This window comes from Haemaphysalis longicornis, unplaced genomic scaffold (genome assembly GCF_048455015.1).
Source record: "Haemaphysalis longicornis isolate Haplotype H1 unplaced genomic scaffold, Haemaphysalis longicornis Haplotype H1 scaffold_2, whole genome shotgun sequence".
Taxonomy (NCBI): Eukaryota; Metazoa; Arthropoda; class Arachnida; order Ixodida; family Ixodidae; genus Haemaphysalis; species Haemaphysalis longicornis.
The window spans coordinates 222103607-222129601 of NW_027526295.1; the positions used below are offsets into that span (position 1 = coordinate 222103607).

General features: G+C 50.5%; 1 protein-coding gene across 2 annotated transcripts in view; it reads left to right on the forward strand.

The window, feature by feature from the left end:
* The window catches only part of LOC144169969 (adenylate cyclase type 1-like), a 178907-nt gene that overhangs the window by 44258 nt on the left and 108654 nt on the right, over positions 1-25995 (forward strand). For both annotated transcript variants that reach the window (XM_077699445.1, XM_077699444.1), the window contains exon 2: positions 23530-24186. In XM_077699445.1, the coding sequence (XP_077555571.1) occupies positions 23611-24186 (576 nt within the window). In that variant the 5' untranslated portion in view covers positions 23530-23610. The remainder of the gene's footprint in view (positions 1-23529; positions 24187-25995) is intronic.

A 25995-nucleotide genomic window follows, 5' to 3' on the forward strand; every position in this document is an offset into this window, starting at 1 on the left:
GCCTGCCGCGATCTCGCAGAGGCGGGCGCCGGGGCGGCCTTGTATATTACCGCGGTGTAGTACGTTGTGCCCTTGGGCCAATCAGCGGTAAATAGCTGCAGTAAGCGGGGCGTGAAAAAGGGCACTGTCGATCCGATCCGTCGGCGGTCTTTAATTAAAGTCTCGCCACCCTCGCCGCGCCCCGGCTTCCTCCCGAAGGCGTCAACAGAGTTGCTATTCAAAGCGGAGGCCGGGCTCGTCAGCTGCGCTTGCTCGTGCTGCTTTTTTTGCACGCCTTCTAAGCCTTCCCCGGTGCCGCTGCGTTAGCGCGTGGCGACTTCCGTTTAGCGCCACCCGCGCCCACGTCATCGCGCTTGGATAGAGGCCGGTTCGCTGCATTGCCCCCTTCGGCCGTCCTGTCTGCGAGATGGGTCTTCTTCATGTTGCAGTTGTTTCAGTGTGTCGCTGCACCGGAAGTACGTCACCGAACGGCGCTCGCCCTTTTCGCGAAGAGAAACAACTGAAGGCTCGAGTAGAAACAGGCCGGGGCAGTTCGCCTGCTCTCGGGACGTGACGCCGGAAACTTGCGCGTCCGCGCAGTTCCTGCCGGATTGTTTAGTCGTGTCACACGACGCCCCGCGTGTTCGTTCGTTAACGACGCGCTCGAAAGGCCCGCTAGACAGGGTAACTAGAACAAGAGCAAAAGAGGCAGGAAGGTACTACTCCGGGAGTGCTGTGGGTGCGGGCGTGTCCGTGTTGGAGCCGATACGCCCGCCCGCGAGGAAACCCGCCGGTGAGCGGGTGGCTTCGCGCTCGCCGCGTGCTGTCGGCGGCGTGTTCACTGCGTAGGCTGCAAAACTGGATCTTGTGGCTTCTTTCAGTGCGCGGACTGCCCTTTTTTGCCTTTCCAGGGATCAGGAGCACGGGCCCTGCTGCGGGCGTATACCGAAAGCGGGCGTCTCGTTTCGCGAGTTTTAGTCCACGCTTTGGTTTCCCCGTTGCGTGGTTTGAGCCGTAGACAAAATTTACGCGCACTTATAATAGTATGTGTTTGTGCGGAAGAAATTAGAGAGCGGGAGAAACTCGCTAGTTTGACGGCTCACTTACGCGATCAGCTAAAGGCCAAGCTTGCGAGAGCACGAAAAAGTTTATTTACTCTATGCATAAATAAGTGGAACCGTTTTTTTTTTTTTTACTATCAATTTTCCGGAAAACCGAAGCAACCTTTTCTTTTTTTGCCGCGCGTGCTTGGAAATGTTCGGTGGAGAATTCACGAGTTGGCATTTCTGGAATCGGAACCCAGTACTCACGGTTTTCAAAGGAAGAATCATGGCCACTACGCCACGGCTGCACTGCTAATGTAGCAGTCAGGTGCGGGTTTTATATGCAAGCTCTTCCACCACCGCTTTCTCGGAGAAGATGGGAAGGGTTCGGCCTATAGCTGGGCTAATCGAACGCGAAATCCCATCGGAGTTCTGGTTGAGCGGCCGGTGCAGGTAGAGCTGTGCACGGGCCAAAAATTTGGGCCCGAGTCCAGCCCGGCCCGACCCGACGAAGAAGGCCGATGGGCCGGCCCGAGCCGGCCCGAGATCTTAACCTTATGGCCCGGGCCCGGCCCGGCCCGGCTGCGTGTTTCTAACCCAAATACCGCAGGGGCCATCGCCTGATTGGGGCACGTTTGGAAGCGAAAACTACCTCAAGGCGGTAAAATGCATCGTAAGGGAAATGATAACAGGCAAAACCAACATTAAACGGGCAAAACAACCCCAATTAAGCATAACAAGTTGTGATCCGTGCTTTTACCGCGTCAGCAACATGTAGTTTCTGTGATATCATAGAAAACCTTAGTATTGCTTCACTGTGCCGGGCCAGCCCGGGCCGTCCGGAAGGCCCGGCCCTTCCGAAGCATTTACATTTCGGCCCGAGTCCGGCCCGGGCCCGTGTAAAAAGTAAGTCGGGTGGCCCGAGCCCATGCACGCCTCAAGGTGTAGGGTGTTCGAGCCCCTGTAAGCGCTTCTGGCATTCTGTTTGGGACCTTACTGAAGAGCAGGCAGCACGGCGGGGTGCAAGAGAGGAGAATGCCACGATGAGAGGGGGGAAAGCACGCCTTGGTGGTCATGGACTAACAGCTGTTGAGCGAGATGTCTTCGTCGTGCAATCGCGAAGACGGCGCGTGAAGTGTGCATGGTTTGATACACGAGGCGACGTGGACTCGTTTAATTTCAAGAACTCCACATCTCTTCGGCGGCAGCGGCTTTGTTTCCCGCCAGCAGTTCGCTGAAAAGAGTCACGTCTTTTGCGCACAGTTGGGTCAGAAGTGTTGCGCTGGTTCTACTCAAAGGGAAAAATTGCTCTTCCAGCCGGAACTTTTCGGGAATGGCGACTGCAACGGTGTTGTACAGTGATACGCCCATACACTCGGCGGGGGTCTGCGACTCGAGGGGGCTTCTGTGTGAACGGAGCTGCATCGTTGGCGCGCTTTGAGCAGCCTCCCGCGCGGCTGATTGCACCCGGCGAGGGCGGACTTAATTTAGAGGGTGGCCCGTACGGGCGCGAGCCCGCCGTAAATCAGCCGCGCTCCGCTGACTTCAATTTCGCCCGGCCCTGCAGCTCATATAGCTAGCCCTGTACCCCTGTGTCTGGGCTATATATGGGCGCCGAATAGGGAATCAAGTTGCACCGGTCATCGCGCCGTCCGGCGAGTGCGCCTGCCAAGAGCTGGCGGCCGTAGATGATGGAAGTCGGTCAGGCCGCGGAAAAATGAAACACGATGCTACGAACCGCACGTGGCGACTGTAGTTTTCTCTAACTAGCGGCCGTACACTGCAGATTGCGACGGCTCAGTGCGGCGCTTTTTTGTTCTTTCTTTCACTCTTCTGTCTCGTATCATTCCATTTCCAACTGCATAAGCAACAGATGGCTGCGTGTCACCCTTTGTGTATATAGGGCGTAGTGAACCAGGTCAGGAGTGGCGTGCTGTGGTTGCGTTTGTATTGCGAGAAAGTGAAACATGGTTTTGCGGTAAGTTTTGCCGTGGGCGAATTCTGTGTGCGGGAGGATGTATAATTCATTGTTACTTGTACGGGCAGCTGTAGAGAAAACACTAGAGAAGGCTTTTATACCGTGGTTAATTGAAAAAAAAAAACGAATTCAAGGCACCTCGTCATCATTGGTTATCAATTCTGAACTCTAAATCATTAATGCCCAATCGAACGCCGCTGGATGGTACTTCGATTTTTGCGATGCGGGTAACGTTTTCGACCTTTATAATTGAATTGGTGCGCGTTACTCTTAAGCGGTTCTATATCAGTGCGTTGGCGGCGTACCGTAATCATCTGGGTGATGCTGTTTGAAACTTTCAGTTGCATTTATGTCCAGGCAGTACGGTGGTATGTTTTGCCCCTTCGCTCGTATGGTGCGTTCTTCCGCTCCATTACTTCATGTCCGGTCTTCTTCCGTGGACGGCCACGCTTGGCTGTACTGCCGAGGTAACGGCCGTGGACGATGTTGATGGTTTATACCGGCGCTCTACTAGCCCCTCGAATGTGTTCGACTCAAATGCGAACGTTGTGATGCTCTGCTAGGTTTTTCGATGGCATTTGCTGCGAGCAGAATGGTGGTCGATCGCTGAGGACATTCGACGCTCTGTGGCTTCTTTTTTATATTGCGTGAGGGAACACTCACAAACATAAATACAGTACGAGGACGTTTAGGAACGACGTTAAAGGACGTTGCACTGTCAAGAACGCAAAAGAATGCGTAAAAATTGTGGCGAGCACAAATGCGTCAGAATTCGGCCACGTACACACAAGCCTTCAGCGGAGAGAACCAGTCAGGTGGGTGATCTAAAGAATTTCAAATACCTTCGAGACGCAAGTGTTTCTGCCCTCGTCCGAGTGCCTTTACTCAACTTTCGGAAATGTTCCACTGAAAACAGTCTTTTGCTGAGAAAAAATAGGACAAATTTTCAATAAGTTTGCCGTGCAACATGCTTTTGCTTAAGTTCAAATACTGTTGCTTGCTTTATTGTCATTGTAATCTCCATCCCAGCAATGCAAAGAGCAAACATTCTGAAAGCGATTCGCAATTCGTAAAATATAAAAAAAAAAACGGCCAAATTGCGTTTATAACTAATCCTAAATACCGGTGGCGATGCGTTCATTGCGCACGATGTAAACATTGTCCTGTACGGTACGAAAATACTGTTGCTTGTTTTAGTGTCATTGTACTCTCCATCCCAGCAATGCAAAGAGCAAACATTCTGAAAGCGATTCGCAATTCGTAAAATATAAAAAAACGGCCAAATTGCGTTTATAACTAATCCTAAATACCGGTGGCAATGCGTTCATTGCGTACGATGTAAACATTGTCCTGTACGGTACGAAAGCGTGCGTCAGAAGCGCCACGGCAACGCAACGAGCGGTGATAAATCCTTGAACTGCCTTCGAAATTTAGTGGGGCATGGCGAGTTCTGAACGCCATTCCACGTCTGTCATATCTGAGTCGGATGACGTTCATTTCGCCGAAACGAATTGAAACTCCAGTGGCGCATGGCTGTACGGTCCGTATACCTTCCGCGTAAAGCGGCCTAGCCTGCTTGAAACTGTTGCCTAGCGGAATTCGATGCATGCGCTGTGGCACGCGTCGCACCCAATGCTCATGAGCAGGCGCTGCATGGGGGGCGCGCGCTGCTTTGTTTGAGGCACAAACGAGTTGTGAATTCAACGCGATGCACGCGCTATCGAACGCGCCGTAGCCAGTGGCAACGAATCCCGGCCAATCCAATCCGCAATAGCTGATGGATTGTCAGGACTTTGTTCGGCCTTGATTACCTAATGTTGAGCCTAACAACGTGTCAAACAATGCCGTCGAACTTTTTTTTTTTTTTTAAAGTCGAAGGCCGCAACCCATTGACAAGGTCCAGCTTTAGTCAGTTGAAGCCACGGAGCAAAAGTGGCTTTTGGGATGCGTATTCGAATTGCATTCCATAGGCCCTAGCTGCGCTCGATTAGCATCCAGTCCGGAATTTTTCTGATCTTCTTTTCAACTCAGCTACTCCGTACACTCGTACAACGCCACACACTCCGCTGCGGATCGGAAAAGGTCTACAGTGAACCGTTTTGAAGGCCGATAATTGAGTCGCCGTCTTCCCCACATGGCGCAGAGCCTCCCTGTTTGTGAATAATGGCCGTGCAACAACTGGCGAGCTTATATGAAAAGCAATCTGCCCCCTGCCAACATCCACATACGCACACATGCCACGTTTTCTTTCTTTGCCACAGCCGAGCGTGTAACGCCCTGAATTTCCACAGTAATGCAGATTTCGCTGAAGTTCCACCTGTAATCGTTATAATAGCGTGAATGGAGATAATTGGTCGAACAGAATTTTGAAAATTATAAAATAAAAAAATCGCACGCCTTCCCGCGAGGGGAACACGAGTAAATGCAGAGCATTGGGGCCTCAGTACTGGTTGAAGGCAGTGTTGCTTCCATCGCTTCTTCCGTGATGCTGGAGTAGCAGACACGAGTAAACGTGGGAGCGAGCGTCAACCAAGGAAGGAAGGAGCAACGCAGTGACTGAAGCACGAGCGACCGCTAGCGGCTTTATATTTGCAGCGCGCGCAGTAGAGGGAGAGCGGTACGGGGGGCAGAGCGCGCATGCGCAAGCAGCGCGCGCTCTTCTACGCCCCACCGCGCTGCTATCACGCACCTGTTACGCCGAGACACGGCCGGACTGGAGGAGCGGCGAGCACGTACTTTCATATGAAAGTGCGCGCCCGCCGCTCCTCCAGCCCGGCCGTGGCCGAGACCGCGACGGAGCGTTCCGGGGGTGACGAGTGAACGGGCTGACTACGACGCATGCGCGCACCTGCTGCGGACGTGGAGCTGTGGACGCCGTCCGACGCAGGAAGAGGCGAGGCTAAGAAATGCTCTGCATTTAAAAATATACAAAATAGCGAGAATGGCCACATGCAGCGTACTTTCCGCGTACTTTTCGCGTCAGCGCGCGTCGCCAAAAATCAATGGCGACGCGTGCTGATGCGAGCAACGCCGATGTCTATGCTCGCCAGATATCGGCGTCGACGCGGCGCGCGCGAGAGAGAGATCGATACAACTTTATTTCAACCAAAAGTTAGTGCAGCTTGGTGGCCGAAGACCGCAGTACTTCGGCGACTGTGGTTGCCCGACCCGTGAGTGACTTCTGGAGATCCAGGCTTGAGCATCCCAGCGCTGCTTCCCACTGGTCGAGGGAGGTGATGAGAGGGAAGAGATAGTACTTGCAGGCCCACATATGGTGATGTAATGTGGCCCGTCCTTTGCAGTGCTGGCAGAGTGTTGTGGGGCACAGTGAGGGGTGAATGCTGTGAAGTACGGCTAAACAGGGGAGGGATTCAGTTTGAAGCTGACGCCAAAGACGTTCCTCTTCACTGATAGGGATGGGTGGGCGGCGCGAGAAAGCATCGGAAACCGGGCAGCAGCGTCCGGGTTTCCTGTCTGTCTCGTGGTTGGGGCCATTCCTTTCAGCAGAAAACAATCAATTTCTTTGTAACCTGCGGTAATCGGCTGCTGCCTCGAGCCAAAATTTTCTCATTTGAGTGAATTAATTAATTAAGATGGCAGAGGTCGGATCTCTGCCTTGGAGAAGGAGAAATAAAACCGATAAGTTGATGGGCTGCAAGCTTTACATGGGTCCGTCCGCGACGAACCACTTAATTTGATGTAATTTAGGGGAAATTCATATTCAGAGAGCGCTAACGAGTGGAATTTTCGATATGTGTCTTCTCCGCATGTCGCGGATAGCGACGGAAGAAGGGAGCCCGACAGCCGGTCGCCCTTTCGCTGCGCTGATCAGGACCCAACTGCCCCGAGCACGAGGCGCGAGCTAGGCCCGTGCCCGCATGCCCGTACAGCCCGGCCTCTTTTATTCATTATCCACAACACCGCACGCAGACAACTTGAAGTCATCTGAGGAAGGTTCACATCTATTGCGAAAGACCAGTGGGGGGGTGTAGGTGGGAGGTGTATGTTACCTTCTAGTTTTGAGCCTTCATTCTTCATGTAGCTTGCTGCAGTCTCCTTATGAAGTGTTTGAGTGTTTGACGTCGTGTTGGTTGCTGTTGCAAAGGGCACTCGGGAGAAAAAGTGGGGGGGGGGGGGGGATTAAGTGCCGGTTCTTTTCTTTTGAGGCGACTGCTGTAGAACGCACGCTATGAAATCATTGTCCCTGGAGGATCATTGCAATCGCATAGCTGTATAGCTGTATATATGCCGGACAGTTGCAAGTTGGGCGAGTTGGTAGGTGTCCATAACTAATCACAACGCGAAAGACGGGACAGACAGACAGACAGACGGGGCAGCGCCTGTCCTGTAGTTACTTTTCTGTCTGTCCGTTTTTCGCGCTGTGATTAGTCATTTATTTATGCCGTATATCCTCGGGGACATCGCGTGTGATTTTTGTTACTTGTGCCGGAATCTCATGCGTATACTGGTATCTTTCCTTTTCCCTTTTGTGCGAAAAGTGGCGGCCGCAACCGGGAAGTGAAACCTCGACCTTGCCCTTAGCAGCAGAACCCCTTAGTAACAATAGCGACGCGTTCAGGGCATTAGCATCTTGAGGGAGGGAGGGGGGCGTCGCCTGAACAGATCCGCCACGAGAAGTGGCGCATAGCTTCGTGATGCAAGGCAGGTGCTTGTAGTGCCAGCGGCCAGGAAATGAGATTTTATAGCTGCTGAATCCGCGCATCGCTGAACGTTGTCCCCGAGAGTATGCGCAACCTGTAAATATTTGGGTGCTAGCATTGAACTGTACACGCGTGTCACCGGCTTTTTTTGGCGCTTGTCACCCTCGCCTCGCGGGAGGTGAATGTGTGTCGCGTGATGACTGACTGACTCCTGGCATTGCCGAAGGATCGCTGTGGCGGCACGCGTCTGCAGCGTCCTGGAGATCGGCCAAAGAGGCCACTGTCCCCCGAGGATGGTCTAAAACCAGGCTCGACACTGCACGGCGCACCGTGCACTCGCTGTCGCCTAGAAAACAGAAGGTCAAAGGCGCTGCTTGCCAATGGCAGCGGGCTTCGCGAATTCCAGGCGCTCCAGCGTGGACGGCCTTATTCCGAGCCAAGTATGTACTATTCGCCAGTGGCGGGTTTACGGGGCGAAGAGACTAATGTGCCGTTCTTGTCACAGTGAGCGCTGTGGCGAGGGGAACTTCACCGAGGCTTGTACGCGCGAGCATGTAACAGCTCCCCGTGCACCGTTAGCATAAGTGCGCGATGTTAAATTTGCTCGGCGATGCGCGTGTACACTTATTGCATGCATGCCTTGTCCCCCATACATGCGGAGGGCGTTTGATGCATGAGTGAGTGAAAAACATTGTTAAACGAGAGGCCATGTAGCCCTGGGGGGACCAAGGATGAGGGGAAAAGGGGAAGGGGAATGAACACAGTTACAGTCTTGCGGTCCTAATCACAATATGAACGCATTAAATTCAGTCAGTGGCACCAAAATGCGCAGTTCACACTTAAATGTACAGTTCACACTGTAGAGAATGCGGTTCACACTGAAAACAGTGCACGCTGCAGTCAGTTCACATTGTAGGTAGAACGGGGAAGTCTACCAGGCCGGTGCAGCAATTTGCAGAGTCCGTTTTCAGGGGCGTACTCGGTGATTGCGTCTAGTGTGGTGGGATCGTCACGGACCCGACTAACATGTTCCTGTTCAGTCGCAGGGGCGGGACCTAGAGTTAAAAGCTGGTGGTGATTACGGTCGAATAATGGACGAAGCCAAATTTAGTGTTAAAGATTTGTTGTGCCTTTACGACTACAGTGGGGGCATCGGCGCAACTGGGACCTTGCTGGAGCTGTCCATTTATAAATAATTTGGGGGTGTACGCTGCATTCGCATACACTTTATTGGCGAATACTTCCCCCGGACGCGAGAAGCGCTTGAGAGGGGCAAAGATGCCAACAGGAGTTTCTGCCTGTAAGCGCTTGCAGCTTTCCTTTTTGAGGGGGCGAAGCTGGAGTTGCCAGTCTGCTTGGAGAGGGGGGACGGGCGTGGCGGGCACCGCGGGAGGTGATTGTAGCCTCTCCCTGGCAGCGTCGTGTGCCATACGGTTGCCTTCTGCGCCTGTAGAGTGTCCTGGAGTCCAAACAATTCGAACTTTAAAACCTTCGATTTGTAGGTCTCTTATCAAGGTAAGGATGTTGGTTGCCGTATTGTTCGGTGAAAATGGATGATTTAACTCTCGGACAGCAATATAGGAATCCGTGATGATGCGAAATTTCTTCGGAGATAGATGGCCGGAATGGTTATAAATTTTCCGCGCGGCTCCCAGAATTCCTATAAGTTCTACCTCTTCTACGAGGCCGTATGTGTTAGAAATGTGCCTGGATCCATTCAATCCCGGCAGGTCCGCAGATGTCCAGACAATGGCCGCCGTCGTTCCATTCAGAGCCGCGTCGGTGTAGATTTATGCTTCGTCGCCTTCCTTGTCATTTGAGAGAGTGCGAACGTATTCTTTCGTTGACACATCGCTATCTCAAACAGGATAATCGAATCGTGTGGGCCGCTCGCATGGATGCGAACTGAGTAGCGTTGAAGCCTGGTATTCGCTACTAAACGATGCGAATGCGTTCGCCAGTGTTTTGTTGTTTTCGTCCAAGTTTAGCTGCTGTCGCGGTTGATGGCAGTGATGAGTTCGCTCTGGAGAAGACACGTTGCCCCGCATATGTGCGCGAACGCTCTTACTCCGTGGTGGTGGTTCAATCATGGGGTTTACTCTGTCTTATTCTCCGTGCTGCTGCGGGCACCGACAGCGCGACGTGTAACGGGGCCCGCGGACTAACACTTCAAAAGCGAGACGCAGTTCGATCATTGCGGGGAACCGCTGTGTGCACAACTCTCCGTTCTCACGTTCAGGTGAGACCGGTATTTCCCGAACACCGCTGTCGACACCTGTAATGATACCGATGGGATACACAGGGCCCAGCACTCGGAAACCTGGCCGTGGCTTCGCTTTCTTCCGTGGAGATGTCGTCGCACGTCGCAATGCAGAAGACTGCGCGTGTGCAGGCGCGCTGTTTTAAAGGGGCCGTAAAGATAAAATACAAGTTTGTTATCAGAAAGCTTTCTTCTACATCCTTCTTGCCTTCCTGTTATCAGAAAGCGTGATTGGTCCCCATAACAGGGATACCCGTTTTATCGCAAACTTCCAGCGAATAATTGATATATTGAAGAAAACACACGAAACAGTGGGTCTCCTCGATTGTCAGTCCCGGATCGTCCGCGGACTGCCCGAGACACGATCCGGCGCTCGATTTTCCCATGTATTCTTATGGGGCTTCCGGTCCGAGGGCAGTCCTCGGACTGCCTGCGGACCGTCCAGGACTGGTAAATCGAAGACGCCCAGGGACGCTCCCCAGCCACTTCCTGGCAATTTCTCTCTGGCGTCACAGAAATCGTGTTCCTGAGAATGGCTGCCGCCGACCTCAGAAGCCGCCAAGAAACATGGCAGGGCGAATTTAGTGGGGCCTCTAGTTCAGTTCGATCGTATCACTTGAATGCTTGCGTGCAGGTAACGCGCTGATGACTGTGATGTTTTTACCCCTGTCACATGACGTCACTGTGGCGCGAAACTCGAAAGTTATCAATATTTCGGTTGTTTTTTTTTTTTCTGCTAGAAACTGTGGTTGATTCCTCTGTCTAGGAATCGGTAAAACACGAAAGTGAAACGCGCAGCGAAATCTGCAGCGAAATGAGCATGATTTGCGGGTCGCGGCTGCCTTGTGGGTGTGCTTGGAGAGCGACGTCCGGCTGGCGGGTCGCTTTGGCAAAGGTGTACTGGCGTCATTTCCGTGACGAATATGACGTCAGTGAAATCTTGGTGTATCCCAGCATAAAACACTTTCGTGTTAAAATATAAAACCCGAAAACGAAGAACCCTGAGTATAACCTACTGATGATGATGATGATTCCTATTGGTTTTTCCTTTGAAGAGGGGTGATGACATGTTATCTTACCAAAAAGGACTAATATAACCATGTTTTACACTCTTGGTTTAATACTTGCGCTGCTTAGGGCAGGCACTAAAGCTTATTAGGCCCGAAATACTTTCTTTTCCCTGTTACAGGTGGTAACTGTCCTAGGCAATATTCCCCTCTCTGCTTTTCGTCCACCAGCATTCTAATCTTCTTTTCGTCCCCTCGACAGCCTTTAAGTTAACTTCCTCTCTGATACTCTTTAGTACTAAAGGTTGCTTTCCCTCAAGAAGACCCTATGTGCAGGGGTGCACCCTTTACAGGCCGCTTGCTTCGTTGTACTGGCGTCACTTCCGTGACGGATATGACGTAAGCGAAATCTTCCCCAATCCCGGAATAAAACACTTTCGTGTTAAAAATAAAAACGCCTTTCTGCAGGCTAGTTCTTTCAAATCCAGCAAAGTTGTATTTTCTCTTCATGGCCCCTTTAGCGGTCACGGGGTAATGCTCTTGCTGAAGTATAACCCCGTCTCGCCAGTCTCATGGGTATCGGTGCATGCTCGCCGGTGTTCTTCGGAATGCGAGCGGGTAGCTTGAGCACCGGATGCCGCACAGCCCCCAGCTTTCATGGTATCTACGAAGGTTTGTGCTGCCGATGTAAGAAAACCTTCTCCATTATCAATTCGATCCAAAGAACCCTCGTGTGTGCCCAGTTTACAAGAAAATTAAATAGGAAGAAAAAGGAGTGGAAGGGAGAACGGAAGAAAGAACGAATAAAAAAAGCGGGAGGGCGAATACGGGGGTGTTTGTTTATCATTTTCTGGCTGTTCAGCGAGGAGAGAGTGCGACGCTGCCTGAACATTGTCCCTTGGGAAAATAGCCCTCTATTGTTCTTGGTTTTACTATATCCTGAATAAGCGTGCAGCCCAAGGTGACCCCGCAGCTTTGATTCTTACGCATTTTTGATCTACTGTACGGTCTGTATTACTGTATGTTCATAGAGTCGTGTAATTTCCCACATGAGGCTCGTGTGTGTGTGTGTGTGTGTGCCGTTTTTTGCAATCAAGCTCGGATTCTCTCTGTCCGTTCTTACTGCTGGGTTCTTTGCGGTTTCGGTTGGTCGAGTAAAAGCACGGGCGCTGCCGCCGCCGCCGCAGGGGATATTAAACTTCCTGTCTGCTTGCCGGGCGCCGCATATACGCGGTGCCTGTTTGTTTTTCCCTGGGGCCAATGGTCGTCCCGCTTGCGTACCTTGCCCCCTCCCGCCCTTCATTTTTCTGAAGCTGCGTTTCTTTTCTTAAGCATTGTTACTTTTCTTCTATAGACTGTTTTGTTTCAGCGCCATCAAGCATTGGGTCATCTTTCTAGAGCGGCTGAACACAAAGCTTTTGGTCGTTTCGCACACACTCATAAATTATATATATATATATATATATATATATATATATATATATATATATATATATATATATATATATATATATATATATCATATATATCATATACCCTGAGGAAAGCAAGTTCTCTTTGCTGAAACGTAGGCCACAATCGTGCTTTTACCTTGTTCGAAGTTTTTCTTCTCTTGTATATATATATATATATATATATATATATATATATATATATATATATATATATATATATATATATATATATATATATATATATATATATATATATATAAGCACTGCAAGAAACTTCTCAAGGAGCCAGAAGAAATATTTTGGGAAATGATTGACTCCCGGTTAAAAACAAAGACAGTGGCTTACTGACGTTTCGACTGGGGGACCAGTTTTCAGGTGAAGACTGGTCCTCCAGTCGAATCGTCAGTGAACCACTGTTTTTGTTTTTAATCGTGAGTAAATCATTTTCTCAGATATATATAGCATGACAATACCGTGAAGAAACTGCTTAGCATAGTGGCTCACGCAGCCACGTGGAATTTGCTTTTGTAGATGGGGGAAAAATAATTCGACATAATCTGCTTGGTCGAGGATGATTTAAGATATATTTCGCTTAATATATTTTGAACAAAGGAAAATAGCTGCTGTTGCTGCGCCCTTTCCCCCAACTCAATTTTCCTCCAGTTTGGTTTAAAACGCACACTGCAGAAGCAGTGCAAGTTCGAACTGCTGCTAATCGCAGGTTCGTAGGAGGCTAATTTTAGGGGCGAAGCCCATTAAGGGCTCAGGCTTTCGTCGTCGTCGGTTCATGTAGTCACGGTAATAAAACACCGGGAACTCGTTTTCTAACGCCTCGCCCTAGAACGTAGCGCGTACTAAAGAACACACCGGGACACTCGTTTTCCAACGCCCCGCGCTAGAACTCATCGTGCTTCAAAGAGACGAGTTTTTTTACGGCGAAGCTGTATACCCCTATCCCCCCTTCCCCCCAACGGTTTCATCTCCGTGGTCAAAAACGCCAAGGCGCCAAGCTGCGTTATACACTTATACACTGAATTCTTCGCCCCTCCCCAGGTTTCACGTTAGTAGAGATGCCCGGGGTTCTTTTCCAGTTGCTGAGATCGTAAACCGCAAAATGGGGCGCGCTGAGGGTATTAAACAAACCGTGGTTTTAATTTCAGAGCACTGGTTATCCGGCTGAAAATTGCTACACTTTGAAAACCTCCAACACCGTTGCCAAATCCGTGGGAACCCCGACTTTAGCGCACTTGTATTGCTCGAATGCCGAGCTTCCAGAAAAGCAAGGAAGGAGGAGGAGGAAGGGGGCGGCGTTAAATCGAAATATTGGACTGTAATTACGAGCGAGCATTGCCCGGAGATGGCAGGTAATGAGGGCGTCCAGCATTGGCGCGTAGGAAGTGATTACAGCGTGCCGGCTAACGAGCACTGTCCACGCATGAAATCTGGGCGAGTGGAATAAAAAAACGAAGGAAAAGAAATGGCAGGGATAGAAGTGAGAGCCACGAAATGGCGCAAAATCGATGCGGCAGCAGCAGCAGGAGGGGGCAGTACATGCGCATTAGCGTCGACGAGACGAGCACTATATCCGGGAAAGACTGAGCCCCGCACGCCGCTGACAAGCACTGCAGCTCCGTTTGATGAGGGGGGGGGGGGGGTCGCTGAAGGAGAAAAAACAAAAAAAATGGTGGTGGTGGTAATAAGCAAGGCGCAGTGTCCAGTGCCGATCGCCAACGTCCACGTGTCGTCCGCCGGAGAGCAGCTTATTACCGGGAACCTGGTGCATTGAAATGCGCTGAACGCATTAAGCAGCGCATGTCGGTGTTGCCTGCAGTAGTGAGGGTAATAGGGTAATAATAATAATAATATCAAGTATATATATATATATATATATATATATATATATATATATATATATATATATATATATATATATATATATATATCGGTGACGTTAAGGAAAGCGTAAAGCCAAGAGGTACAAAAGATATCCACACAGTGTATTTACAATCCTGAGAGCACCGCGCAGGCAAGCCGCAAGATCCTCTTCTATGTCTACTTCTAACTCGTTCCCCGAGTCTGAGCGTGCTACTGTAATCTTCTTTCGGCTGGTACCTGGCACATGTCCCAATGTTGCACGGGGGCTATCATCTAACTCTTATTCTGCTTAGCCTCTTCGGCTGATACACCGTAGCGGTGTATATATATATATATATATATATTGTAATGGGGTAACGCAGACTGCATTAATTAGGAACTGCGGACAATCCCTTCTAAGGCTATGTGTCATCAGACAAAGCCATGAGAGAGAGAGAGAGAGAGAGAGAGAGAGAGAGAGAGAGAGAGAGAGAGAGAGAGAGAGAGAGAGAGAGAGAGAGCTGTAAACTGAAGGGAGTTAAAAAAGCGCAAAGTATACAAAGCGTTGTATTCATCTATGCGCCATTGACAGCGCGGAAGTTCCAAGTTATGGCCAATTACAACCATTTTTTTGTTAACAAATGGTAACAGATTATATACAAGATGTCAATCGAGGACCAGCCGGCGCTCCTGCTCCCGTTTGCTCTTTTTGCTTTTGAATCTTCCCGCCTTGTTTTCTTCCTTCGGTTATGGAATACCTGGCGGCTTTCTGGGAGCGTGTGGTCTACTCCCGCACCGCACGGGGAGTGTTGCGGTTCAGTGCTCGAGTTTATTTTGGGCAGTCAGTCATCCGTCACGATTGCCTTTTGTTCGGGCCTCTGGAGACACGCGGGGGTGCGGGTTCGCCGAAAGCGCGTCGTGTTTTTTGCCAGTATAACAGGCGGCCGTTGACAGTCCGAGGTGCATTACGGCCAGGCTGTGTTTACATTCTAAAAGGGGCACCACTATCCCACAGAAGGGCCACCATGCGGAGGTGAAATTTTGGACGGGTAGCGGTGCTCCGAGACGACAAGCTTCGGTGGACAAGGTCAAGCGGGACCTCCTAATTTTGGTTGGGCGCTAGGAGCGCCGCTTGGCTACATTTGTCTTCCAAAATAATTACAGCGAAACTGTTAGTCTCTTGTTGGTCGGAATTTTTCGGGGCGTCCCTGTGCAGAGAGAAGGTCGAAGGGAAGGGGGTGAACGCGACACAGCCGTTCACGTGTCCTCGGATAGCAAGAAAACTAACAGAAAACAATCCAAGAAGAGAACGAACGTGGCAAATCCGTTCATTTGCAGTTCAAGGGCAAAGAAGACGCCTCATTATGGTCCTCCCGGGAGAATACCACGTGAACACCTTAAAGACGAAAGCTTCAATGAAGTGCCACGACCATTTTCATGCCCAGCTGCAGATCATAACACCGCCGGCCGGCAAGACACAGCAGGTTTCGGCACCTCACAGTTTCGTTGGCCATCCGCGTCTGTATGACTGGATGACTCGTCAACCTTTTGGCTTCGTTATTAAGTTTCAGTGAAGCCTGTGTTATCTCTTGTTTGAATGTTTGGCGGAAGCCGAGTACCTTAGTTGATCTGTAATGGGTGGAAAAAGAGAAAGCACCAGGCTCCGTTCAAGACGGTCGCTGCAACAACAGTTTTAACTACTTCACGCAGATTTGCAATGTGTTTTCATGCCGCTTAGCCTTTAGAACTTGATCTTCACCCATTTAATCGTTATCGTAAGCACTCTGTTCTTTCACGCACAGGTTGCGCATGTAAATATGCTAGGAATCCGCTAAATTTAGCCGAGCTTGCTTTTCCATCTATTGTCATACGCTTCGATTTCATAAAATCGGTGGCGAATCCCTTCGTGGTTGTGTGGCCCGAACATCATCACCCGACCGTGATCGCGCGACACGAGTTGAAGCCCCAGGCTGGTTCATTTTGGCATGCTATAGATCCCTCTCTTGCGTGCTCAGTTCTGTAATTTAATGACCTCGTTATTGGTGCAGGTGCAGGGTAGCTCCAGGAGAAATGTATAAACTGGTCATCGTCTGTGCGCCAAATATTCGCGTACTGTACAGATGCTGAGGGGGTCGGTGGATATAGAGGCTCTAGCGGTGAAGTGGCAGGCACCACCGTTTTATGTTGGGCCGAAATGAACGGAAATGTGGTTGAGCGTGCCTTTTCCGGCATACATACGTCACGTGGCATCGGAACCTACCTGAACGTATCAGCGGTTTGCTCAGAGAGAGAGAGAGAGAGAGAGAGAGAGAGAGAGAGAGAGAGAGAGAGAGAGAGAGAGAGAGAGAGAGAGATTTCCATAGCATGTTGCTGATTGATTAGGATATTCACCAACAGTGCAGTGTTTGCACTGGTGGTTTCTTCTGGCCTTCCTTTGGGTTGGGGGGGGGGGGGGGGGGGAGGGGGGGGGGCACGTGCCCCTTTTGCACCCCCCGGCCGTCGCCCATGTTGTACAGGGCTGTATAGGCGTGCACGATGAAGGCCGCTCAGTGAATAGTATCAGCGAGAGTTGACGCGCTACGTCTCTTCACGGACAAAGTCTGATTCTCGTCTTAAGTTCGAGTATATCAGAAGCAAACGGGAGACTTCATAGGGGTCGTTTGCTCGCTGTGAATGGCGAACCAAGACCCTGTCTGCCTGCGCAGTTCATCGTGACTTGGGCACAAGCTAGTCACCTCTGACTCTTGGGTCCTTGGAAACCAGCTTCTGGAACGCGTCGCCTCCGATCCCTGCTAAAATGTGTCCAATTTTTCCAGCATTTTCCAGCAACGTTAAAGGGACCCTGCAACACTTGCCATCGACTACTAGTACTGTATTTTGGGATAAAGTCTATTGTGCCAGAAATCTCCTCCCGCAAGAATTATGAAAATCCGTTCACAATTAACGAAACTACGCGCGATGAGAAATCGCGCATAATCGTTCCCTCTCAACTCGAGCGCGGACAAGGCGACGAAAGCTGCGCGCTCTCTCCCGGGACGGGGGCGGCTCGCGGCGTTCTCTTCGGCGGCCTTCGATATATCACATGCCGGGTAGTTTTCTCCTTTTCTCCGCAACGCGGAGGGGCCTATTTCCGGTCTCGTGCCACAAAAAAGCAGGCATGGGTGCCTGCTCGCAAGTGCGCGCTCGGGCTGGTAGGGCGTTTTTGAAGCAATAAACGTTTGTAGTCGAGTGGTCCCGTTGAAAGGGAAGTATTGAACTCATCACTCAAACTCCGCGCGCACTCAAAACACAAAATAAACGGCAAAACTGTGCCTACAGGTTCAGGCATAGAAGAGGTTCGTACACAGCGATGACGACGACGGAAATGGGAGAATCTAGCCGCGAAGTTGACCAGTGACAGCCGATCGGGCAGCCATGGCCTATGTGACGTCCCTTAGGCCATGCATAATGAGGACAACTGAAGAGAGAGCGGTTTGTTTTTCCGCGTCTTTCACATCGATTTGCGCGCTCACCGCTTCACGTGCACGTGTAATATTTGGCTCAGGTATTCCTGGCAGTGTAATCTAAACGTCGCGCAGGTTTACTTGTACTGCTCAAAGAGTGTTGCAGGGTCCCTTTAAAGGGGGTGGTCTAAATTAATCCTGAACGTTCCACCGAGGCCGATGGCCGCTCATAACAGGATCAACGCTTTTAACCATCACGTATGGGCGTGACAGACACAATCCGGTTCTTCCACGAACGAGAACGTATAGCTGATACCAGATGCTAGGTGCAGCACTGTGGAGGCTACATTGTTGTCAACAGTGCGCCCACTGAGGGCGCCTAAGTCGCCGTGAAGGGGGTCCTGAAAGGCCATTCCCCTCTCCCCTCTCGGCAAGTAGAACCGCAAGGCCTCGGCGCCTTTTGTCGCTTCCTTCGCGGTGAATTAGGCGCCCTGAGGAGGCGGGCTGTTGACAACAGTGTAGCCTCCACAGTGCTGCACCTAGCTTGTGGAATGAACTATAGATCGAACTTGTTGGGGCACGTTATAATACTGTCCCTGGTGCTGTATGCGGGCGAGCGAGATTCGCCCATATAGTTTCCCGCGATTGTCGCGAGCTGATGGGAAGCGAATTCATGGCGTTTCAGCGCCTTCGCGTGCCTTTCAGACCGAGGGGGGTTCTTGTCGGCCGATGTCTTTCAGCGCCTCCCGAAAAAAGGCTTTCCGAGCGTACCTCGCTGCCGCAGCAGTAGGCTCGTAAAGCGCTCTCTCCCCTTTGTTGCCCGGCAGGCTGCGACCGCACGTGTCAGCTCGAAAAAGAAGTCCCCCGAGGGGCGCCCTTTAAGAAGAGTCTTTGCGTCCGATGGGCTCTTTTTTCCTGCGACCGGTCCGTAATTCGTTTCCGAGACAAATTGCGGCGTCATTCCTTCCGCTCAATAACATAGTCCGCTTATGTTTTTTTTTTTTTTTTTTTCACTGGGCGCGCTTCTTCGGGCTCCGGCTTGACCGCACATACGCGCCCTTTTATCATCTTATTCCCTGCCGATCGCGCTTTGTTCCCGTAAAGCGGGCAGCGGCGGAAAAAGGAGCCAACGTCGACTGCACTTGTATACGTTTCGCTTTTGCGCAAACGCTCATGGTTCGCCTGTGTGTTCCGGTCGGCACCTTAATGGAACGGCCAGTGTTTTTCGGGGCCTGTTGTCGAAAACCGGAGGATGTGCGGAAGGAAAAAAAAGGATGGGGAACGGGGGGCGGCGAGAAACAAAGAGAAGCGGCACAATAAGCCTCCGCGAACTGGAGGGCGGCTCGATCCTCTCGCGATCGCAGCCGCAGAAGGCACGAAACGATTTCGGGACAAAAAGCGTCGCCGTACAAAAAAAAAGACCGAAAAACGCGCTGGCCGTGGCCTTGGTAGTACCGGATAGTCGCAGGTACTACGGCCTTCTGCCGAACGACTGTTATATATATATATATATATATAGTAAGGAAATGAGGGGCTCGTTGAGGAAATACAGAAGATAGGTCAGCAGTCTACGACGCCAAAGGAGGCATAGGGGTGTGGTTAGGCTCTTTTCTTTTTTACTACGGTTAATGAAGTAAACATTTTTTTTTAAATATACAGAAGAAAGAAAGAAAAACACGCGCCCAGAGTGGGGACCGAACCCACGCCTTTCGATTACATGTCGAATGCCTTAAAAATGTTCACTTCATTAACCGTAGTAAAAAAGAAAAGAGCCTAACCACACCCCTATGCCTCCTTTGGCGTCGTAGACTGCTGACCTATCTTCTGTATATATATATATATATATATATATATATATATATATATATATATATATATATATATATATATTATGTGCAGTGTTTGGATGGAAGATTTCTTGGAACCTTCTCGGTGTATATGTACTGCAACGTTGTTCCCGGTAAACAGGAAGGCTTCGCTCAGCAAAATGTGCGGGGAATGCTGACCCGACGAATTGCGGATTACTAGGAACTGAGTGAAAAAGTTCTTACTGGAGATTGTGTTTGCTCCTGCACTGTAAAGCCTCATTCACGCAGCCGTCACCTTCTCCGTCACGGCACGCCATACAAATTTGCTACACAATAAAGATGTTTATCCTCCTCCCCGGTCATGGCACCGTAACGTCAAAAAAGGTCGACGGAGACGTAACGTAGTAGCGCTGGTACTGGAGCTCTCCGTCAGAGTACGGGGTCGTTTGCCTAGGGATCAGTTTAGCCTAGAATTTGGCGTGCGGAATCTGAAAAGTGACGAAAATGTCGTGATATACACTATACATCATCATAATCACCATCATCATCATCATATCTACTCTCAGTGCAGGGCAATGGGTGTAGATAGGATGATGATGACTGTGTGAATGATGCCTACGAGACTGTTCAGTAGGGTTCACGCGATGCACGCAGCTATATCCGAGGCAGCAAATGAAACCGATCATGAAAAGTGCGCCAATGGCTAGCAATATGTAACGACGGAAGGATTATTGTGCCGCTCTAAAGAGACACTTGAGTTGTTTTTACCTTACTGGATTCAAGTCTAGAATGCGTTGGTGATACTCTGCTATTTTTCTTCGGCCGATTTGCCGCATGTTTACGACAGAAGGGCGTTCGGACGGCCATTTCCCTAAGGCTGCACAGCCCGCCGATGTGCTGACGTCAGCTGTGACGACAAACTGGAAAGTCTGCAGGGCTAAATTTGGCAGGTTTCTAATATCTTAAACCTGTAAAACCAGTGTGTGAACAATCAAGAAGTCGCTAAACGAAATTGGAGAAAGCTTTGAAGGCTCAGATGGCACGAGAACACATATCAGTGTCGCGCGATTTGTGGCGCAGCCACAAATGGCCCATGGCGTTATCTTACCTGCTTCGCGTACACTCCGCGCACATCATGCAAAGGTAGATTCCGTGCACTCAACTTGCACGTGACTCTAATAATTAAACAGTACTGCGTGTATTTTCCCAATCTCTCCCCGAAATGGCTGGCCGGATTGCAGGTTTCTATAACAATGGTGCATAATTGCATGGCGCCAGATCGATAGCCGGACATTTCGTCAGTATTGAAGGGGGTCCTGTTCACGAGGTATGACTGCCACCGTATAGTTGATAATCATTGGGCATGGGCGTCTCGTTAAAGGAATAAAATAACGATTAGAAGTGGAACTTTCGAGAAATCGGCAATATTGTGGAAATGACATGCGTTATACGTTTTGCCATTTTCCGTCATTGTTTAATATTTTACTTATTTTTTTTTTAGTTTTTCAAAGTTTTCAAATGCAGGACGTTACACGGTTCGCCATTTTAGGGGCGAAGCTCCTCTTGCTCGGTCCTTGTCCCGTCCCTCGTTGCTGCTGTATACGGCACGGCACATTAATGATGATCGTGGCAGGATCCCTCTTGGGATTGGCCAACCAAAGATTGGCCGAAGAGGACAAAACGTTCAACGCGTTCGTTGCTACCCAACGAGGAGAAGAGGAAGAAGAAGAGGTTGTCGTTCGTCGCCTGCGAGCTCAATCCGGTCGCCTACCCTGTTAAAAGACACTTCGTACTTTCTTTCTCTGGTGCGTGTAGTATCTGTTTTTACTTCAGTGTGTTATAGTTTTTTTTCCCCCTCAAAATTGTCAACATCACTTCCCTCACACTCCACAGCTCTATTTTACCTTTAGTTTGAATTCTTGACCAGTTTCCCCAATCTGACTTGGCCAATCCCCCAGAGTGGGTACGCGCCACTGATTTTTGGTTCCAACCAACCAACCATCAAGACACTTACCGGGGGTACGCGACACAAGACGCTCTGCAGAAGGCGACGTCCAAGGTGGCTAAAATGTCACACACCGAATTCGCTAACTTACCCATGGAGATTCTCATCGTCCCAAACAAGCCCTACATAACCACCACAAACATCGACGTCGTCGACGGGCTTGTCAATGGAGCGGTGGAAAGCTTGACGTGTCGAGTCTTTATATGATGTGCGGGCGAATTTTTCACGGTTTTACCGATAAGCATTTTTGCTTCGCCCCTCTCATCATCATTCACTTCGTAGAAATGGCGGAATTTTTTCGAAATTATTTGACATTTTTCTTTTTTTGTGTGTTTTTCAAAATATCGTTCGACCAGTTATCTTCATTTACGCCATTATAGCGATTAGCGATTACAGGTAAAACTTCCGCGATATCTGCATTTTTGTGGAAATGCAGGGCGTTACATGGTCCTGGCTGTGGGGGTACTCGGCAAAGAATGCTACGCATTAAAACAGCAAAAATAAAAAAAAATATCTGCAGGGAAGGCAAGGGGAACCGTTCATCATTTTAGGGGGAAATAAGTAAGGTCACAAATATTATCCGTAACAGAACAATGGATAAAAAAATGTGGCGCTCGGCAGGACGTGAACCGAAAAGTCAACCGGGGAGCATGTTTTTTTAAATCAGTTTGCTTTTACAGCGAAGCTGTTAGCCTCTCGTTGGTCGGAAAATTTCGCGTCGTAGAAAAAAAAAAAAAAAAACCAGGCAGAACCCAGCAGTCCTCGCCCGAGACGCCGAGCACATGCGTCAGGACCCAGCATTTGCCGCCAGAGCAGCCGAGTGCACGCGACAAGCCCGCCGAGAAAACGAGGAGCATTTCATACCCTCCCCCATCGGCATGTGTAATGGTTTACAACAGCTTCGCTGGACATCCACTTCCGCAGGGCGGGGTGGCGTCCTTTTTTTTTGTTTGTTTTTCTTTTTCTCGGTTGCTTTACAAGATGCGTAACTCTGATGTCATCGCATGCGTTCATGATGTCGCTGTGGCCAGGCGCCGGGGAAGCCGCCTCATCAAGCCGCTTTTTAACAAACGGCTTTTTGCGGTCGCATCCTCCCTTTGTATTAAAAAAAGGGAAAATAAATGATTTCGTTTCATTTGATTTATCTAAAAACTAATTGCATTTTTCTACACGAAATTTCCAGTGTCCTTCCTGTAAACAAGACTAGCGAAGCTGGGTGCAGTCCAAGGAGTGTACGAAGCAAAACGCGTTGATTTGTAATTTGAGATTAAGAGTATACTTTGTAGTTAAATAGCAGAATGAAGCTTGGAAGGACAAGGGTTTTATTTTATCGGACAAACTTGGAGATGTCCGTTTCCCTCCTGCGTCGTAGGCCTCTTACTGTGCTTAAAACGTCAACCCGAACCGCTTGACCACGGAGGACAGCAGTCGGGCAACATCAGGCCGTGAGTCGTCCACGTTTAAATTTCCCACCAGCACAACGGGCATGTCATTGGGGAGGGCGTGAAGCCTAGCTGCGCGTCCATGCCCCCCTCCACCCCTCTAGCCTTGCACTCGTAAAGAGGGAACCGGTCGGTCGTGTGCGCGTGCTTGGACGGGAAAGACACTGCTCAAGGTTCCCGTGTCTGGGCAGGAAAAACACCTACCAAAACGTCACACCAGGAGCCCTTCAAGACAACAAGACAAAACACTAAGCCCTGGAGACGAAAAAACTCTTTTTTAAGTGATTTTCGAGACGAACAGATATGTGGAAACCGAGGCATTAACAACTTCGCTGTAAAATATCTTGCCCTTCCGCGTCGTTAGTTCTGGACTATTCGCTTTCCCGTGTAGTCATTCGTGAGCCTGTCGCTGCAGATTGTGCATGTGCGTTATATATATATATATATATATATATATATATATATATATATATATATATATATATATATATATATATATATATATATATACACATCCTTAATCGATACTCCAGCAATAAAGGGGTGGCCACGTATAACGCCGACGTTTCCCTCTCCTTCCTCCTCCCCGTCGCAGGCTGCCCAGCGCGATGGAGACGAGCTGAGCAGCAGCGGCAGCGGAGCAGCAGCGGCGGCGGCGCCCTCCTCCTCGTCCGCGATGGACCACTCGGTGAAGGCGATGCACCGCAAGGCGGCCTTCTCCCGACTGCTGCGCGGCCGCCGCTTCGAGAACGGCGACCTGGAGCAGCTGTACCAGCGCTACACCTTCAAGCTGCAGCAGTCGTCCATCGCCAGCGTGCTCGGGCTGCTGGTGACGCTGAACGTGACGCTGGCCTCGGTCGACCTGGCCTACCGCCGGGGCTCGCCCTCGCTGCTGGGCCTGCTGCACCTGGTGCACGGACTCCTTTTCCTGGCCGCCTTCAGCTTCATGGCGCTGCGGAGGCTGCAGGACGCCGCCCTGCTCGCGCTCTGCCACGGCGCCCTGGCGCTGGCCTCCACTTTCGCCCTGCTCGCCATGCCCTGGTCGCTGGGCGCCGGCTTCTGGCAGCTGCGCCACGGATCCCCCGCTGACGGCCTGTGGGAGCTGCTGTTCGTGCTTTTCCTCGCCTACACCATGCTGCCCGTGCGCACCCGGCTCGTGCTGCTTCTGGGCGCCGTGCTCTGCACCGTGCACACGCTCTGCGCACTCTTCTGCGCCCAGCTGCTGCCCGGACAGGAGGACAGGGCCCTGCAGGTGCGTGCTGAAGCACGTCTGCTCTTTTGTGTCGATTCGCGCTTCTAGAAGACAGTGAATGCAGGCACTTTTGCACAGCGTGCGGAGCGGTTCTTTCTTTTTTTTAAGCGCTCTGAAATGTTGCGATGTGCTGCGATAGACGTAGAGTCTTTGTTGTCAAAATTTTGTCGGCCAAGCCGGAAACGCGCAGGCTGCAAAAAATTCAATTCAACTTACGTCCCGAGCGAGGCTGAGTCTTTTTTTTTGCAAGAAAGCTAGTGAAAGCACCTTTCTTCCTGCCTCGAAATGTTTTGTCACATCTAAAGGTAAAGCCGATTCATTGAATTATTTGTGGTCGAGAAGGCTTAGGATTGGCCCACAAATAGGATTGGCCCACAGACGCTCGAGGGCGTCTGTTCAACTACTGCGCGATAGGTTTCGAAGACCTTGACGGGTATCGATTGAAAATGTTCCCCCTGACATGTTGGCGTGGATTTTGCACTGCTTTATGCTCGCTGCAAGAGACGTATCCGCCGCTGCAGTTGGTGCGTTGCGGATTTCCTTGCTTCGCAGCAGCGAGCAACGTGATTGCAAGAGCAAATTCGGGGTGAATTCGCAGGTTTATCGGTTGCAATGCCTTTAATTGAAGCTTGACTGCGCTACTTTGGGCCACAATCCTCAGCTAGACTAACTCGAGTGAATCCAGCCTCATAATACGATGCTTCGTCGATTCGTCGCCTTGGCTGACGAGTGGGCTGAAATTTATTATTATTATTATATTTCATTTCGCATGCCAGCCCTTATCTCCGGTTTCTAAGTTTGTAACTCCGGCCATTGTGGGCATGCAACTGCTTGACGCATTAACGGAGACCTCCGGGTGACACATCAGGTGGGATTCTTCAATGGACCTCCAGTAGCGATCTGCGCATGCACGAGGTGCCAGTCCGCCATGCTGTCAGGTCGCCCCGAACACATGGCGCATTCTCACCTTGCTCCCTGGAGAGGAGCTGCTACTTTCTAGTGCTGCACCTAGAGCCACTAGATAAGGTTTCAGTGTATCGGCACTCTTTTGTCTCATTGTTTTATGCCGCCGACAGTGTCCATTGGTCGAACCGTGTCACGCACGTGACATTTGCTTACCCCGGAAGACCCATGGGCGCTGAGACTTTGGTGCCGCTGTGTTGCCGCGTGCGCGCATTCTTCGATAAATCGTGATTTTCGGAGCGCAGTGCGGCAGCATGACACGTTGAGAGTGACTTTTAGATGCAAAGCATCTCTTGCTTTCGGCTCCGTCGTCCGTCGTCCGTCCATCCGCCGGTCCAGGAAGACACCGGAAACACTGCCGCTCCAGGAGCCCTTTAAGGGGAAGCGTGCTCGTTTCGTGCCGGCCCAGGAAGACACCAGCAACACTGTCGCTCCAGCTTCTCATGGTCGGGGCTATGTCCCTCCCTTGTTGTGGCGCCGTCCACACCCCCACTGCGCATGCTCGGCTCATCTCCGGCCGGCCCAGGAAGACACCGGTAACACTGTCGCTCCAGGAGCCATTAAAGGGTAAGACACCACCGGGCGTTCAGCAAGCCGAGCATGCGCAGTGGGGGTGTGGACGGCGCCACAACGACAAGGGAGGGACATAGCCCCGTCTCATCTAATAAAATTACACCATCTTCCCGTAGGGGAACCCTGAGTAGTATGCGAAACAGCCATGGGCTCAACGCAATTTCCCATTTCGTAGTTCCGGTAAGTGAAAAGTGTGGTAATTACCATGGAAAACAAACGGGGAATATAACGGTAACTACGTACCTCAACCTAACGGAAACGACGAACTGAAAA